Here is a 15,812-nt window from a genome sequence, read left to right on the forward strand (position 1 = left end):
AAACAGGAATGGATTTTTCACTATCTATACAATTTCACTTTTGCATTGTCTATTATAAAGAATTTCACATTCACATCTTTAACTTAATTAATACATACCTCCTTAAGTGATTCATAGGGCTCTTATCTGAATGACAGGCAAAGTAACACGCCATATGGTTGTTAGGCCAACAATAAAAAATATTATTAGACTTAATGTAGACTTTATGTAAGGGATAATGTATGGAACGCTGGTCATTATCAGGAAAATAAGTCCCGACAAGGCGAACCGGACCCCGACGCACCTCCGCTGGCAAATAGCTGACAAATAGTTTGCAACACACGCTGAACTTGAATCAAACATTGTTTAAAACACAGCTGATCAACCGTCTGCTTCCACTTTTTAATGAATTCCATTGCAAGAAGTGACCAGACTACTTGCGGAGTGATATGAAAGATGTAAATCAGATGTAACACACAAAACCCGTTGCCATTGACAGCGGTAATTATATGTTTGCAGCGGTAATTATATGTTTGCAGCGGTAATTACATACATTTTACCATAGGTTCAAGTCAATGGAGCGTTCTACTAGCATTGTGGGGAGCGGTATAATAAGTAGACTTAATGAAGACTTTACCCGTCATTCAAAGTAGGGCCCATGATGTCTTTTCTGAAGGCCATAATAAAGACCATAATGGCTTAACTTACTCCAGTGTGTTTAAGTGGACCTTGGTTTTCCCTTTTAGAGTGAGGGTGAGCTTAACACCCTGACATCGCTATAGTGTGAGCCTCTGCTGTTATCAGTAGACTGAGCCTTTGTGATAGAGTTATTCAGCAGCTCGTCAGTGTACGACAGAGAGCTGTCTGTCTCCGAGGATGGGCAGTCGACGAACCTGTAGCTAAAATTGTACCCTGTGGCCGACTGAGAGCTGTATGCATCTTTGAGTTCATACTGGTCCTCGGTCTCAAGCAGAGCTTTCCGCTTTAAATGGTATAGCGCCCCCTCTTTGGCCTCCTCCTCCGGTTCTCGCTTCACCTCCAGGGGTGCTGTGCTGGAGCTCAGGGGCATGTCGGCGGGGTACATGCCCGAGCAGGGGGGCTCCTTCTGGGGGAGGCTGCAGACGGAGGAGTGGGTGGTGAGCAGGAGCTCCAGGCGGGCACGCTCATCCCGAAGGGAGTCCACCTGCTGGTGGAGGCTGGCCTGCTCCTGTTCCAGACGGTCTGTCTCCTGGGGGACAGAGGCATGTGCGATTTAACACATGTGTGTACACACACACACACACACACACACACACACACACACACACACACATATGCACAGATACATCACAGACACATACACACACACCATACATTAGACACACATACACACGCACACAGTCATATACACCACAGGCACATACACACACCGTACATAAGACACATACACCTACACAAAAACTATTTTATCACAGGTCAGCACTATCAAACTACTAAAGCCTAAGGCACTTCATATGCATAGATAGATAGATAGATAGATAGATACTTTATTGATCCCCAAGGGGAAATTCAGGGATGCATGCACATAAACCTTTTTTAAGTCATAAAATGAAAATGGATAAACAGAAATAGTCAATTTAGCCCAGGGGCTCCTTCTACAAAAGGTTCATACTCCCAGCGCCAGGAGAGGACGACTCACCCCTTGCAGGAGGTCCGTCAGTTCCCTCCTCCGGTTCCGGCACTTGGCAGCGGCCAGCTTGTTCCGCTCCCTCCTTAGCCTCTGCTTCTCCTCCTCCTCGGGGCTCAGCTGGAGGGGCCACATAACACACTCTTCAGCCCACAGGAACAGGTGGGTGTGGAGATGGATGGATGTGTGGGTGGTGGATATATATAACTATATAGAGTAGGCTATATGTTGTGTTGTGAAGCACACCATATGTTTATTTTCACATTGACAAAATGTAGAAGTTGAAGGCTTTTCTCTCTCTCTCTCTCTCTCACACACACTCTCTCTCTCTCTCTCTCTCTATCTATCAATGACTGCTTTTGTATTTACATATGATGTAATGCTTTGGATAAAGGTGTCTACTAAATACCCTAACCATAACCATAAAGCAGATTTTTAAGGCTGTCAATGTCATTTAATAAACAATTTACATTTATATGTATGAACATCAAAGACTAGATATGAGACTACTGGTTGGATCTCTCCGTGACTTACCTGTTGAGTTCTCTTCCGCTGCCAACTGGTGTTTCCTATGGCGTGTATGACACCTGGCCGAGCATGTTCACTGTGGGTGGTGTGGGTGATGGGCCGGCTGTATGGGTGTGACGGAACACCGTGGCCTGACACGGACCCTAGGACAGCTGGCTGGACCATCCACTGTAGGTCCTGGCTAGAGGCTATTGCATTTATGGTGGGGACGAAGGCACTGCTGGGGATTGGCATTCTTAGGTGATTTATCTAAAGTACAGAGAGAGAAAGAGAGAGAGAGAAAACGAAGCGATGAAGAGTGATCTCTTTTCACTGAAAACTGAACTACACCAATTACATCAATTATAAACTTTCAACATCTGATTTAAATTTCCCAGTTCCCAAGTGAGTCATGCCATGGGTAGGTAGGGCTACATGCGGTGAACTAGACTCACATGGACATGAATGAAGTGGAAATAATATTATGCACTATGAGCAAAAATGTGTAGCCTAAAGAATATCATTGCTGCAAAATGAATTATTTACAATTAAATGATATCAAATTATATTACATGTATAGCCTACTTATAAGCCAACCTGTTGTGCTGATGAGCTGAACTCGCTGAGGTCCCACGGCAGTTTTCTTTCGGCACTCTCTGTTGAGGTTGAAGGAGTATCCTCAAAGTTCTCTTGGCTCATGTTTGGCAAAAAAAAAACTGAACTATGTCAGCGGTCGGCTCCGATGACACTGAACTCAGCGTAGCATGACACTAAACTTCGTTTTAACTAAATAGGTTAACTTGAATACGTAGAAATGTGATTCGAATAAAAATACATTAGGCTTATATTTTAGCTTCGGTATTGCCTGGCTAAGCGATACAATCTGACGTAAAAGTGTTCATACAACCGACAGATGATATGATTTATCGTACGTCCCTCTCATCTCACGAATCATGTGGCTGTTTCAAATAATGTGATATGAAGCTTGCATTTGGACTAAATTGCCGGCTGACGCATCCGTCCAAAAATGGGCAATTGCGTCAGAGCTCCGGAGTGTGGGTTACCTTGGTTTGGATGACGTCAAAGACAGCAGGATTTCCGTCCGTTGGTTGCGGAGGTCCCTACAGCAAATATGTTAGAATCAGATGCAACTGAGAAATCAATCAACAGGAAATAGCAACTATAAGCTGGAATCAGAACGCATCACAGATTGGAACGATGAAAGACATCTGCATGTGAAGGGAAAGCCATGGTTAGTCATGTTTCTGGCAGCATTGTGAAGCTTTTACAATTCTCCATGTTTCCTTTCCACCCCCATTTTGCACCAGTGGTTGAAATCATCAGTCACCTTCACTGATAAATTACAAACACACAGTTGTTTACAGCAAACCTCAGATATCTGACATAAATGTAGCATACTTACAACTGATTTTCTGTGATATTGTTCTTTTTTCTTTAGAATTAGGTCTCTGTGCACATCCACCTGTTCCTTCCTGTCATGGTAGCCTGCTTAACACACGCACACACACACTCTCTCTCTCTCTCTCTCTCTCTCTCTCTGTTTCCCCCTCTCTCAAGCCTTGTCTCACAGGTCATTAGATTCAGTCGTCCAGTGTTGGACAATAGAGAAGTACAGGGTGTACCCAGCTTAGTTCTACCCACCCCAACCTCTGTCCATTTAAAAATCTCCTTGCACACAAACACAACCCCGCCTGAACAGATGTATCAGTGCTTTTTCAGCATGCTCTAGGGTCAGTCTCCAACCTGCCCGCAGGAAGGAAAACAGAATGGAACGATTAAGAAGCCTGATCTCAGTATTTGTGAATTGGTTTGGATGCGACTTGTTGTTGCTGATTGTTTTGTTGATGACAGATAGCACCAACATGTCAGCCTTAAGTTATTACAATCAGTTTGTTCTGTGTGGCTGGGCAGTGTGTGCCTATAGCCAGTACATCCACACTACACTGTTCTGATTAGCATAGCATGTTTGTGATAAACATGTGGATGTGAATGCACTTTTGCGTCTGATAGAAACATGATTCCTCAGAGTACTTGTGCCATGTCTTATGTACTGATGTACTGATATAGTGTTATAGGGTTATAGTTTGCCCATATTTAATCTAAATACTTCACTGCTTTTGCAATTACAGTTTCTTTTGCAGGCCTTGCACAGCATTGAACAGACGGCATTGGGTTACACATTTTTTTCTGGATGTGTGTAAGAGTGCCTTTCCTTTAGTAATCAGTTTCCTGGCTATTTGCTTTGTTGCAACCAAAATAATCATTGATGTGGAAAGAATAAATTAAAAAAAAGTAATTTCTAAAACCTAAAATGGGGTGCTGTGGATACGGCGATATAGGGTCAGTCTCTGAGAGCTGATGTCTGTTACGACATGGATAAAGAGACATGTTGTATTTGTGTTCTAAAAGTGTATCTTCAGTTGCTTATACAATATAATCAGTGCGGAAAAAAAAACTAACAGGGAGATTATAAAAATTAAAAAATAAATAAATAAATAATCTGATAACAGTCTGTATTTTGTTTTCAAAGATTTGGCCCTGAGAGCAGAACAGAAGAGAAAGAAAATGCTTTGCTAAACAATATGTATACCCAGGGACTCATCCACTTTTAAAACCAGATAGTGGGTAAAGTTTAGGAACTGCCAGTTCTTAAACTGCATTTTGTTTTGGGTGTTTTCCCCCTCATTATCTCTTATTGCTTTCTCATTTGTCATAGATCACCCCTAAAACTTTCTTCATTACTTTCCTCAGTCTTTTTTCTTCATTGATTATTTCTCTAGTGGTAAGGCCACTATGGAAACTAATGAGTACAAGTAACTTTTTATAGGGAGAAGATTACAGTGGCAAATATGAACCTTGGTGTAACAAATGCTTATATCAGCAGAGTGCAGAGAAACAGTTCAGATTATTGATTACAGAAGAGTGGTAATGAGACACTATACTGAGAAAGTGTTCTGCTGAATGCTGGAGTCTATTTTATTGCAATTCATTCTCGGCTACTTTTCTCCATACGCTCATTGATTAGTCATACGAGTCCGAGGAGGTCTGACTGCAGTGGCATTACAGTATGTGCTGTCTGTGACGTGGGACCAGTCATCCCACAATGAGGAACATGCTTTGCATGTACTCCAAGGGGGGAGGGGTGGGGTATTTGGTGGAATTATCATATGGTATTCATATATACAGAAGGTTAATAGTGACAGTTCACTAATATTGCAATGCTTTAGGCCCTGATGAACACTAAACGGCAAGACTAAAAGACATTTAGCATTTAGTCAGTATTTAATAAATAGCTTTTTATTTTTCACACAGGAGTGTTATTCTTCTTCTTAGAGTCCCTTTGTGATGGGCACCCTGTAGTTTTACAAGAAACATTGTTGACCCAGGGAAGCATTCCCCTCTCTTGTTCTTTAATAGCGATGCTTTTATTTGATTCTATTTCATGTATATGCAATCAGCAAGGGGGTAGGGCATTTGTGCTTTTTGGCAGGGGCATAAAAACAGGGATGGTAAACAGACCACCTAAAATAGCCAAGCAGCAGACAATGTGACACGGATGATGACATAGAGACATTCACCACTGCTGCGTTTCAAACATCAATAATACTCTATATGCTATTAAGCATTTTGAAACAAAGGAGTTACCCCAAGGTGACTCAACTTGGGGTAGCCCAATGATGAAGGGTCTACTAAAAGCCAATCTCTACAGTGATGACCCAGTATTGCAGATATGCACTTGTTTAGGTGCGGTTGCATACTGTGCGCTTATGACGGGGCTTGCTTGAGCAATACAAGCATGTGTGGGCGTTTTTGTCCACAGGCTTTCCTGTTTCTCGGTGAGAAAGACTGGAAAGGAGTTACTACACTGTTATGCAGAATATCAAAATACACAGAGGCAGTTTTGAGGAGTGCAGCTCGTAAGTGGATGCTCAGAGGAGAAGTAAAGAATTGAGAGAGAGAGAGAGAGAGAGAGAGAGAGAGCAGATGGGGATCAACAGAACGACAGTGAAAAAAAAAGATGAGAGAAGCTGCCAAGAAATAAAAAGCATTCAGATAATGGGAGAAAGACCAGCAGCATGGGGATTAAGCACAGGGGTGTGTAAAAAGCAAAACTAAATAAAACTAAATACAAAAAAATAAATACAAAAATAAATAAATAATAAGTAAATGAATGCATGGATAAATAAACATGAGAGTAGGAAAGGAGGAAATGAGTGTCGGAGAGAAAAAGAGTGGGCTACTGTGAAGAAATGAAGGAGACAAAATAGAGGAAATGAAAGCATAGTATGAGCAAGAACACAAGTGCGAGAGAGAGTGAGGGGGGGGGGGAAAGAAAACAGAGCTGCTGAACGGCGAGAGATATAGCAGACATCCCAACCTGCAAAAAGCCATTTCAGGGAGGTAAATGCCCCCAAATAAATAAATAAATAAATAAAAAATAAAATAAATATCAAAAATTATTTAGCCTTCTTATACTGAAATAGTGATGAATAGCCTATGTTTGTTAATTAATTGTCTCTACTCAGCACACCAAATAAGGAAGGCCTATAGTTAGAAATTGTGATAATAAAATATGTAGATTTTGGTAGTTTGGTCTTTATGTACCCTTGGCAAATAGCCATCTAGTAGGCTAGTCTGGAATAATATGCACATGAAATGACACTTGTTAAACTCACCTCAGCATGTCTTTTTTTCAATCATTTAACCCGCCATGGGCAATGCTAAAGTCACTGTTACAAACAGTGCAGCATGCAAGACTATCGTTATTTTGAACTCTTATGAGACAAGGGTACACTTTCGTGTAGTCTGATGTGAAATGGGTCCTTTTTGCGGGCACTCTGCCTCTGCCATGACGCTCCTGTTCCTACTGAACTGAACATGAAACAGGCCAATCATGCTCTCTGTCTTGAACAGGCACCCACGCACTACCTCTCTCTCTCTCTCTCTCTATCCATCCCCGTCGTGTGCGCGCTACACTCAGATGCACACACGATTTGAAGTTTCGGTCTCGTGTGCGTGCTCTTGCTCGCTCGCTCGCTCTAGGTTCCGGGAGATTTTATCTAATTTGCGGGCATCAGGGAACCGTTATCAATATGCGGGAGACTCCCGGAACTTCCGGGAGACTTGGGATGTCTGGATATAGTATGTGTGTGGGAGGTGAATTGTGTTTGTCCGCACCATTATGATATGGCAACCTGGGCTCGTTCACGTCTTGTAAGGTCTTCCAGAGTTGTAGCGTACACCTCAACAACACAGTTACTTCAACAATCCTCACTGTTCATGATGTATGTTGCTGCCATGAATAATAGATCATGTCTGCTTGTTAAAGCCCGCAGCATTGGCATTCAACACAATTTGAGGCCTTCCACTTTGCTGTAGAGAATAGCAACCATCCTCCATTGCCTTATGACCTCATAGAATTCCCCAGTGCCATGGACTGGGCTCCTCCAACTACCAAGTCAATATGCATGTAGTCCAGCAAAATACATTGGTTGCTGATTGTAAATGTCAGCATGTATATTTAGTAATAGTTTAACTTTAAATATGGTTTCTTCAGTATTTAGAGCAGTGTTTGATACATTCTAGTGTGTTTCATCAGTACTTCATCAGCACAGGAATTCCAGCGTATTTAACCATATCAAATTCCAGAATGTTTCAATTATAATATTGTTTTTAGTATGTGATGGAAACTTATTGGAGTAATATCTTATCCCCACGAAAACCCCCCAAAAACAACCGGTCCTACCTAGCTTGAGTTGCTGCAGAGATGTATGTGAAAAAATAGCTGGAATTCTCCTTTAATGTATGCCTTGATACTGTGCAGTATATATGTATATGTAACGGAGGCGAACTGAGCTAGCATGCTAGTTGCCCGTGTAAATCCTCACAGCCTAACCTTAAAGCAGTGGTCCCCAAACTTTTTCTTCCGAGGGCCAGCTCACTATGCCTGGCTCTAAGAGAGGGCCAGAAACTCGGAGTATATCAGTAACCATAAATAGCTTAGTGCTGTGAACAGCAGTCTACCTTAGTTGAATATTCCATTACATTTAATCATAGGCTATTGCAATTTAATACCATTGTTAGCTGTGTTTATATTGCCATCATTGCCATATCAGTGTAAAATGTAGCTCAAATTAAATAATAGGCCTACTAATAAAAATACTTTTGCATTCCCAAAAGTATTAGCAGGGAGTCCCAAAAGTATATTTTATTAAAAATGTGTGAACTCTGAACTCTGTGTCTTTGAATACACAGCACATGTTGTGAATATCCTACAAATAATTTAAAGTTCTCAAACTCTGAGAATTTTAGGAAGTGTTGAAGTGGTCTGAAATTACCACCATTCTAACTTTCACTAACCTTATGAGAACTTTGTGAACTCTTTGTATGAACATTTGAACGAGTGAATAAAAAATAGAAATAATTATCACAGAAAGTCCCAGAAATATGACTTGAATAGACGTTAGTTAGTTAGTAACAATTAATGGATAAACTTTTAGAATACTTTGAGCACTGATGCAGTCAGCATAGGCCTCTTACATTGTTTGCAGGTAGGCCTGTACATTTCATTCCGTTTTCGATGGCAAATGCGAAACAGCGGCAAAACAACCATCAGTAGACAAAAAGAGTATTACATGTGTACTGTTAAGACCCGCCATAGAGAATGAATGGGGGAAATTGCGGAGGTTATAGTTTGACGATGTCGTACTCCCGTGCGGGCCAGATGCTATATACCACAGACATGTTTTGGGGGGCCACCAAAAATGAGGTGGCGGGCCGTATCGGGCCCACGGGCCGTAGTTTGGTGACCACTGCCTTAAAGGGACACCAGGCAAGCCTGATGCTTTTTCTCTACGAAACTCGGTCTGAAGCTCTTTTCCTTTTCTTTGCATCTTCCGCCAAGGGTTTTCGCTGCTTCTTCGCCGGCTCTGCCATTATACACACGTTTGCAACAATCGCTAGCGTTTCGTCAGCCTGCCTCTCTGCTGTGGATGCAGGATGTAAACTGATCCTGCTTCGGTCGGCGGGTACGATACACTGAACTTGCAAGCGGGATAGTCTTCCTACAGGCAGTAGGGGCGGGCGAGAGAGTCTTCATTCGCCCTGTAATGAGTCATTTAAACATATACCGACTTACGAAGATGAGTAATTAACACGAACACGTTGCCTGGTGTCCCTTTAAGAACGCTTCTAACCGCTGAGTTGGAAGCCTGGGCTTTTAGCTGAGTGGTTAGAGCGTTCGACTCCAATGCCGGTGTGTGTTGAGGTGGCGGGTTCGAGGGCCGTGAGTGGCGGACAAATTATGTCCTCTGTTACAGTGGTGCCGTGACCCGGATCATGGGAGTGAGGATTTAGGGAGGTGAATGTAACAGAGGCGAACTGAGCTAGCATGCTAGTTGCCCGTGTAAATCCTCACAGCCCTAACCTTAAGAACGCTTCTAACTGCTGAGTTGGAAGCCTGGGCTTTTAGCTCAGCGGTTAGAGCGTTTGACTCCCATGCCGGTGTGTGTTGAGGTGGTGGGTTCGAGGACGAATTACGACCTCTGTTACATATATATGTACGTATGTGTATGTATGTATGTATGTATGTACTGTACATATGTGTATGTATGTATGTATATATGCATGCATGTACTGTATGTACTTTATGTACATATGTGTATTTATGTATGTATGTATGTATGTATGTATGTATGAACTTCATGTATTTATGTACGTATGTGTATGTCTGTATGATGCAGACAGTTCTCTCTGATGCTCAGTGCGGTGTATTGTAATCTCTTTATCTTACATAGAACGTGTTTACGTGGCTGTTTTGTCAGGGGCTCTGAGGTTAGTTCCAGATGAACAGGATAAGAGCAATGATTCAGGTACGTCAGTGGGGAAGATAAAAAGGATCTAGCCCTGTGAGACACAGTGTCTTTATGTGGTAAACATTGCTCAGATCAGTATGTAAATCCACCTATGTTGGTTTATGCAGTGACATCAAACTGGAGTTTGTTTATTTGTGTGGATCTGGTCTGTCTGATCTGCTAGCAGTGCGATTTTTAAAAGTAAGGCCTATGTAAGAATTAGTCAGGTGTGAGAGCTGGAGAAAGTTGTCAGATCAAATGACAAACTGTTAGGGACAGCTGTATGTCTGTACGACTAACTTATGGCTCATCTGTACGTCTGGGCAATGCCTGTACTGTCCTGGGCCTGTGACTGCTGTAAGTCGCGAGGGGGTTATTGTCTAAGTATAAGTATATATACTCTTTTGATCCTGTGAGGGAAATTTGCTCTCTGCATTTATCCCAATCCGTGAATTAGTGAAACACACTCAGCACACAGTGAACACACATTGAGGTGAAGCACACACTAATCCCGGCGCAGTGAGCTGCCTGCAACAACAGTGGCGCTCGGGGAGCAGTGAGGGGTTAGGTGCCTTGCTCAAGGGCACTTCCTACTGCCGTTCCTACTGGTCGGGGTTCGAACCGGCAACCCTCCGGTTACAAGTCCGAAGCGCTAACCAGTAGGCCACGGCTGCCTTTTTAAAATTTGTATTTATTTATTTATTTTTTCATATAAGTCTTATAATTAAAACATTTTTCATAAGTCTTTTATAATTGTCTATCAGCTGTATGCGTATTCACCTTAACAATGGACTCATTAAGCCCTATAAATACTACACGTGAGCTTTTTTTGTTTGCTATGCACCTGAATATGACCTCAATATCATTTGTTCTACCACCTAAGATAATCGCATGGCTCAATGTTGTTTGTGCTGGTAAAATGAATTTGAGTTAACTGACCACTATAACTGATCACTTGAACACAACAAACACCATGTGCATGCCCTGAAGTCCAATTCTCTTTCAAAAAGGTCAGTACATGAGTGAGCGAACACCCTGGTAGATCACATGTGTACCGCATACTGTCACCTCACACCGTAGGAGAAAGAGAACATTTCACACTTCAATAAAATTCCATCTTCACTAAGATGTCAACAAACAGAATGTGTTCTCTTCACTCCACAGTGTCACGCAGAGTATCAGCGGGGCTCTCTGAAGACTGCATCAGTGTCTACCATTCTTCGCGGCGCAATATACTTCAGCCGTCACCTCACAGTGCATTTATTTTTCCACTCTGAGTCTGTCCAAAGTGTTTGTTTTTTTCAAGGGGAACCTTAAAGAACAAGCCTGGGGCTGTTTTTTTTGTTTTTTTGGTCTGTGTACCTTTAAGATTGATAAGGGAGAGTTCTGAATAGGTGCCTCAACCCAGGATGTAAGCAGAGAGTGCAATTGCCTTCCTTCACTTCCTGTCAGGTAGACAGAGTGTCTCTCTCTCTCTCTCTCTAGCTCAGTTCCTCTCCTTTCTGATATCTGGACAGAGAATTCTCTCTCTCTCTCTCTCGCTCGATAGCTCAGTTCCTTTCCTTTCTCTCTCTCTGGTTCCTTTCCTTTCTCTCCCCTCTTGTACTTTTTTTGTTTGTGTATGATTTCCCTTGCACTTGTCCCCGTTCTCTGCCAGCAAAAAAAGGACATGCCATTTTAGTCCCCTCATCTGTTTTCCAAGAGCCATTGACGACTTTATCATTTCAGATATCAAACCGTGACGCAACACCAGACAGGATCTACACGCTCGCTGTCGCCCGGCAACCCTGGTTAGACATGCAGTACCATGGTTACTCAACATTCATTGGCTTGTTCTCTGTGCTCCCACAAATCCAAACATTACTGCCTTCTACAATATGCATGATGAGGAAGAAACAGGATCATGGCACCAGGCTTCCAATTCTTCACACCCATGATACTTGCTCTTATCCCTCTGCTTTGCCATCCTATATCCCCTGAGCTTTTTTTCAACTGCAAAACATTAAATTAAGAGTGTATTGCCCCTGGAAAATGTCCTAGCAGGCCAATAAGGGTTTTTTCTGGAGTAGTTTAAAGGGCTCCCTTGCCATGTGCGCTCATTATGAACAACAGTTTAAAAAAGGTCGCTTGTAATTAAATGACAATTTCAGTTGCCGCTTTTCTGGCTCACATTCAATTGTGAATTGCTCCAAGGGCTCTGTCCAAAACCATTTTTACATAGTTAAGTATTTACAGTTTTTTTACACTGTTAAGGCTTGTTCTGATGCAATGACACTCAAGTGGATCCATCATATCAGAATGTGAGCCAATCAGTTTATTTCAACCTGAGCAAAAGTGACAGTGATGTGTTTTGTCAAGAGAGAAGGAACATGTCCGTCTTTCTGAAATGAGGCTCCAGATTTGATTTTGTGACATGAAAAGAGAGATCCCGTCATGGCTCCACCTCCTCTCCTTCCTCTCACTCATAAATATGCAGTCTTGTTTGTCACCGTACGCGTGATAGATGTCACCACTGCCCTTTTCTCTCATTTGTCTGTTCTGTAATGGATTTATATAGAACCATACTGTTCTGCTAAAAATAAGATCGGCCCGAAACACATTTCCTGTTAATTATTCTACTATTCTCCCTGTGATCCTTTGCCACATCGCATTAGTCACACATCATCTTTAGTTGTGTGGTTTGACCAGTCTGCCAGTCAGTCTTTTTTTCCTGTTTGACCTAATGTCCACAGAACAGCCACAACTGATCAAATATATAATAATGTAAAATAAATCAATTGAGCTGAGTTGAGATGAAGGATTGTTAGTTTGATGAGGTATGAACTCTCTCTGGAGTTTCTTTACATACTTGAAGAATAGTTGACCCGAAGACTCGCGAGAATCGTGAAACATTATCTTGTCAGTAGTTATAGCTCTTTGGAGAAAGTTTTTGCTTGTTGTTAATCCTTCGCCTCCACAACAATGCCTTTGTTCCACAACAAAGGCATTTTCATTGTATACAGGGGGAACAAGCCACGAGAAGTAGGCTATCTACAACGGCAAAGTAAAATAGAAATAGGCCTATATTGCGACTACAGTTGCCAAAAAATACCTGAAATTGCATAGTATACCTTTAAAGTTAAACTTGACTTCTATACTTTTAGCCAGAGCAATCATCACCTGGTATGGGAACTCCACAGTTAGAGATTGTAGTACTCTGCAGAGAGTAGTGCGCTCAGCTGAACGTACTATAAGAACTCAACTCCCTGCTCTACAAGATATCTATTCCAGAAGAGTACTCCTAAGAGCCCAAAAGATTCTGAAGGACTCTTCTCATCCTAACAATGGATTATTCCTACCGCTGAAATCAAGAAGACGCCTATGTAGTCACAAAGCCAGAACTGAGAGACTCAGGAGAAGTTTTTATCCCCAGGCCATCCGAACTCTGAACTCACACTATACTGACTTTGCACACATTCACTCCTCAGCACTCTCAAACATTTCCCAACTCTGAACTCACACTATACTGACTTTGCACTCATTCACTCCTCAGCACTCATGCCCCCCCCCCCCCCCACACACACACACACACCCACACACACCTACAAGACTTTTAGCACTTTTACATCCCTCTCCCTATGCTACAGACCTTTTATTTATTTTCTTATTTCATCACACGTCAAAACACACACACACACACACACACACACACACATATCTGACTTTCTCCAACTTTTTGCACACTTTTTTATTTATTATTTTGATTTCTCCTCCATCTACCCACGCCTTGATTGCCTAGCCTTTCTGCCCCCCACCCCCCCACCCCCACCCCCATCCCCAACACACACACTTACATCGTCACTGTCATCACTTCACATACATACAGCACTCCTCTACATACTTGCTGCACACTGCCCCCCCCACATACACAGCACATTGTCTTCAGGATCTTCTCCAACACACATCCTCTACATACTTACAGCACACTGCCCCCACCTACCCACACACACACACACTACACACACACACACACAGTCACTGCTCCCCTCCCCCCCACACACACATCTTCACTGTCATCACTCACATACATTACATACAGTACTCTGCTTGCAATAGTAAGTCCCTGACCCCCAACACACACACTTACATCATCACTGTCATCACTTTTACATACTTGCTGCACACTGCCCCCACATACACAGCACATTGTCTTCATGATCTTCTCCAACACACATCCTCTACATACTTACAGCACACTGCCCCCACCTACCCACCTACACACTACACACACACACACACACAGTCACTGCTCCACTCCCCTCCCGCCCACACACACATCTTCACTGTCATCACTCACATACATTACATACAGTACTCTGCTTGCAATAGTAAGTCCCTGCCCCCCCCCCTACATACACAGCACATTATTTCATCAGGAAGCTTCTCCAACACACATCCCCAACATACTTACAGCACACTGCCCCCCCAATACACAGCACATTGTCTCATGAGGAAGCTTCTCCAACACACATATTGCACACTGCCCTCTCCCCACATACACAGCACACTATCCCATCTCCCCTGTCATCCCCCCAACACACACACCAAGACCCCTGGCAGTTGGGTTAGCCCCTTGAGCCGTGGATCTGCCCAAGGTTTCTTCCTTGGTAAGGGAGTTTTTCCCTTGCCCTGTTGCTCTTTGGTGCTCCTTGTTGGTGCCCCCCACCCAATCCCAATCCTCCCCCACCTTTTTATGCAGCCCTTGCCACTTAATCTACTAAACCCCTCTTCTACTGCACTTTTTACCCCCCCCCATTAATGCACAAATAGGCTGACACCAGACATAATTTCACTGCATTTCTTACTTCCAGTAACTATATGCATGTGACAATAAACTTCCTTGTATCCTTGTATCCTTGTACAGATTCACAACAGCAGATTTGTGAGTCAAACCCAGTTCACCAACCTATTGTGAGGTGATGTGATGTGTTAGCCACTGCCTTACCACGCCCATAATAGTAACATCTGTTCTCGACTGAAAGTGAGTTCCATCAAGCTGGAAAAGAATCAGGTTCCACGGTTCTATTAGCCTGACGAGCCAGACCCACATTAAAATGTAGGGTCTGGGCACTCACCGTTCGCAGTGCTCAGTCCGAGGGGCGGGATAACAGGTTGTCTTTCAAATTCCCTCTGCACGCAATAGGACAGCGCTATGAGTCCCATGCGTTTTCCCACCAGCGGAGTTAGTTGGCTAGTTCAAACTTTTGCCAACTTAAAACAAGCTTAACTCGTGTCACACTGTTCGCCAACAGCAACATCCATTCTTTGTTTTCAAGTAGCAGGGAATTCAAGCCAAACCGTTGCAACTCTGCCATCAATCATTATGTTAAGCCCACCTAACAACTCTATACACGATTTGATTGGCCTGATAGAAGTTACATTTTTCGAGCTCACAAGCCAACAGAGAGTTGCTAGACTAGCCCTGGAAGCAAATGTAGTTTGCTGCTGCTAGGGTGTGTCTAGATTTCTAGGCTACGGTTCTATAGCATGACCAGGAAAACTTGTATCCTCTTATACCCTTTTTACTCAGGGGATTTTTCTGCAATTATGTTCTTTTTGTAGCCTGGCGGGCCATCCTATATCATTGAAATGTATAGTCTGGAATCGAACCATTTACCTCGCTTAATCCAAGGGGCGGGCAGAGAATTGTCTTTCAAACTGCCTAGGCATGCAATAGGCCAGTGCTACGACCATATCCGTATCCGGTCGGCAAAACGGCAAATACATCCTTCTTCGAAAGGAATTAC

At 42.8% G+C, this 15,812-nt stretch overlaps 1 protein-coding gene across 3 annotated transcripts; it reads right to left on the reverse strand.

Annotated features, from left to right (window-relative positions):
- Nucleotides 1–470: 470 nt before the first annotated feature.
- LOC125299367 (fos-related antigen 2-like) lies at nucleotides 471–3,731 on the reverse strand. Of its 3 annotated transcripts, none has more exons than XM_048250615.1 (6): nucleotides 3,576–3,731; nucleotides 3,217–3,273; nucleotides 2,750–2,868; nucleotides 2,180–2,422; nucleotides 1,658–1,765; nucleotides 471–1,207 (listed from the first exon to the last, which is right to left on the reverse strand). In XM_048250615.1, the coding sequence occupies exons 3-6, from the start codon at nucleotides 2,849–2,851 to the stop codon at nucleotides 722–724; spliced, it is 939 nt and encodes a 312-aa protein (XP_048106572.1). In that variant the 5' UTR covers nucleotides 2,852–2,868; nucleotides 3,217–3,273; nucleotides 3,576–3,731; the 3' UTR covers nucleotides 471–721. The 3 variants fall into 3 exon arrangements, with proteins under 3 accessions (XP_048106572.1, XP_048106573.1, XP_048106570.1); XM_048250616.1 differs by having other exon boundaries at nucleotides 2,750–2,846; nucleotides 3,576–3,730; XM_048250613.1 differs by lacking the exons at nucleotides 3,217–3,273; nucleotides 3,576–3,731 and having other exon boundaries at nucleotides 2,750–3,210.
- Nucleotides 3,732–15,812: the final 12,081 nt, after the last annotated feature.

Source organism: Alosa alosa, chromosome 8, assembly GCF_017589495.1.
Source record: "Alosa alosa isolate M-15738 ecotype Scorff River chromosome 8, AALO_Geno_1.1, whole genome shotgun sequence".
Lineage (NCBI taxonomy): Eukaryota > Metazoa > Chordata > Actinopteri > Clupeiformes > Clupeidae > Alosa > Alosa alosa.

Coding starts and splice junctions, on each gene's coding strand:
- LOC125299367 (XM_048250615.1), bottom strand. CDS start 2,851: ATGAGCCAAGAGAACTTTGAGGATACTCCTTCAACCTCAACAGAGAGT. Junction 1,766..2,179: donor AGCGGAAGAGAACTCAACAG/GTAAGTCACGGA, acceptor TGGCCCCTCCAG/CTGAGCCCCGAGGAGGAGGA. Junction 1,208..1,657: donor TGACGGACCTCCTGCAAGGG/GTGAGTCGTCCT, acceptor TCTGTCCCCCAG/GAGACAGACCGTCTGGAACA.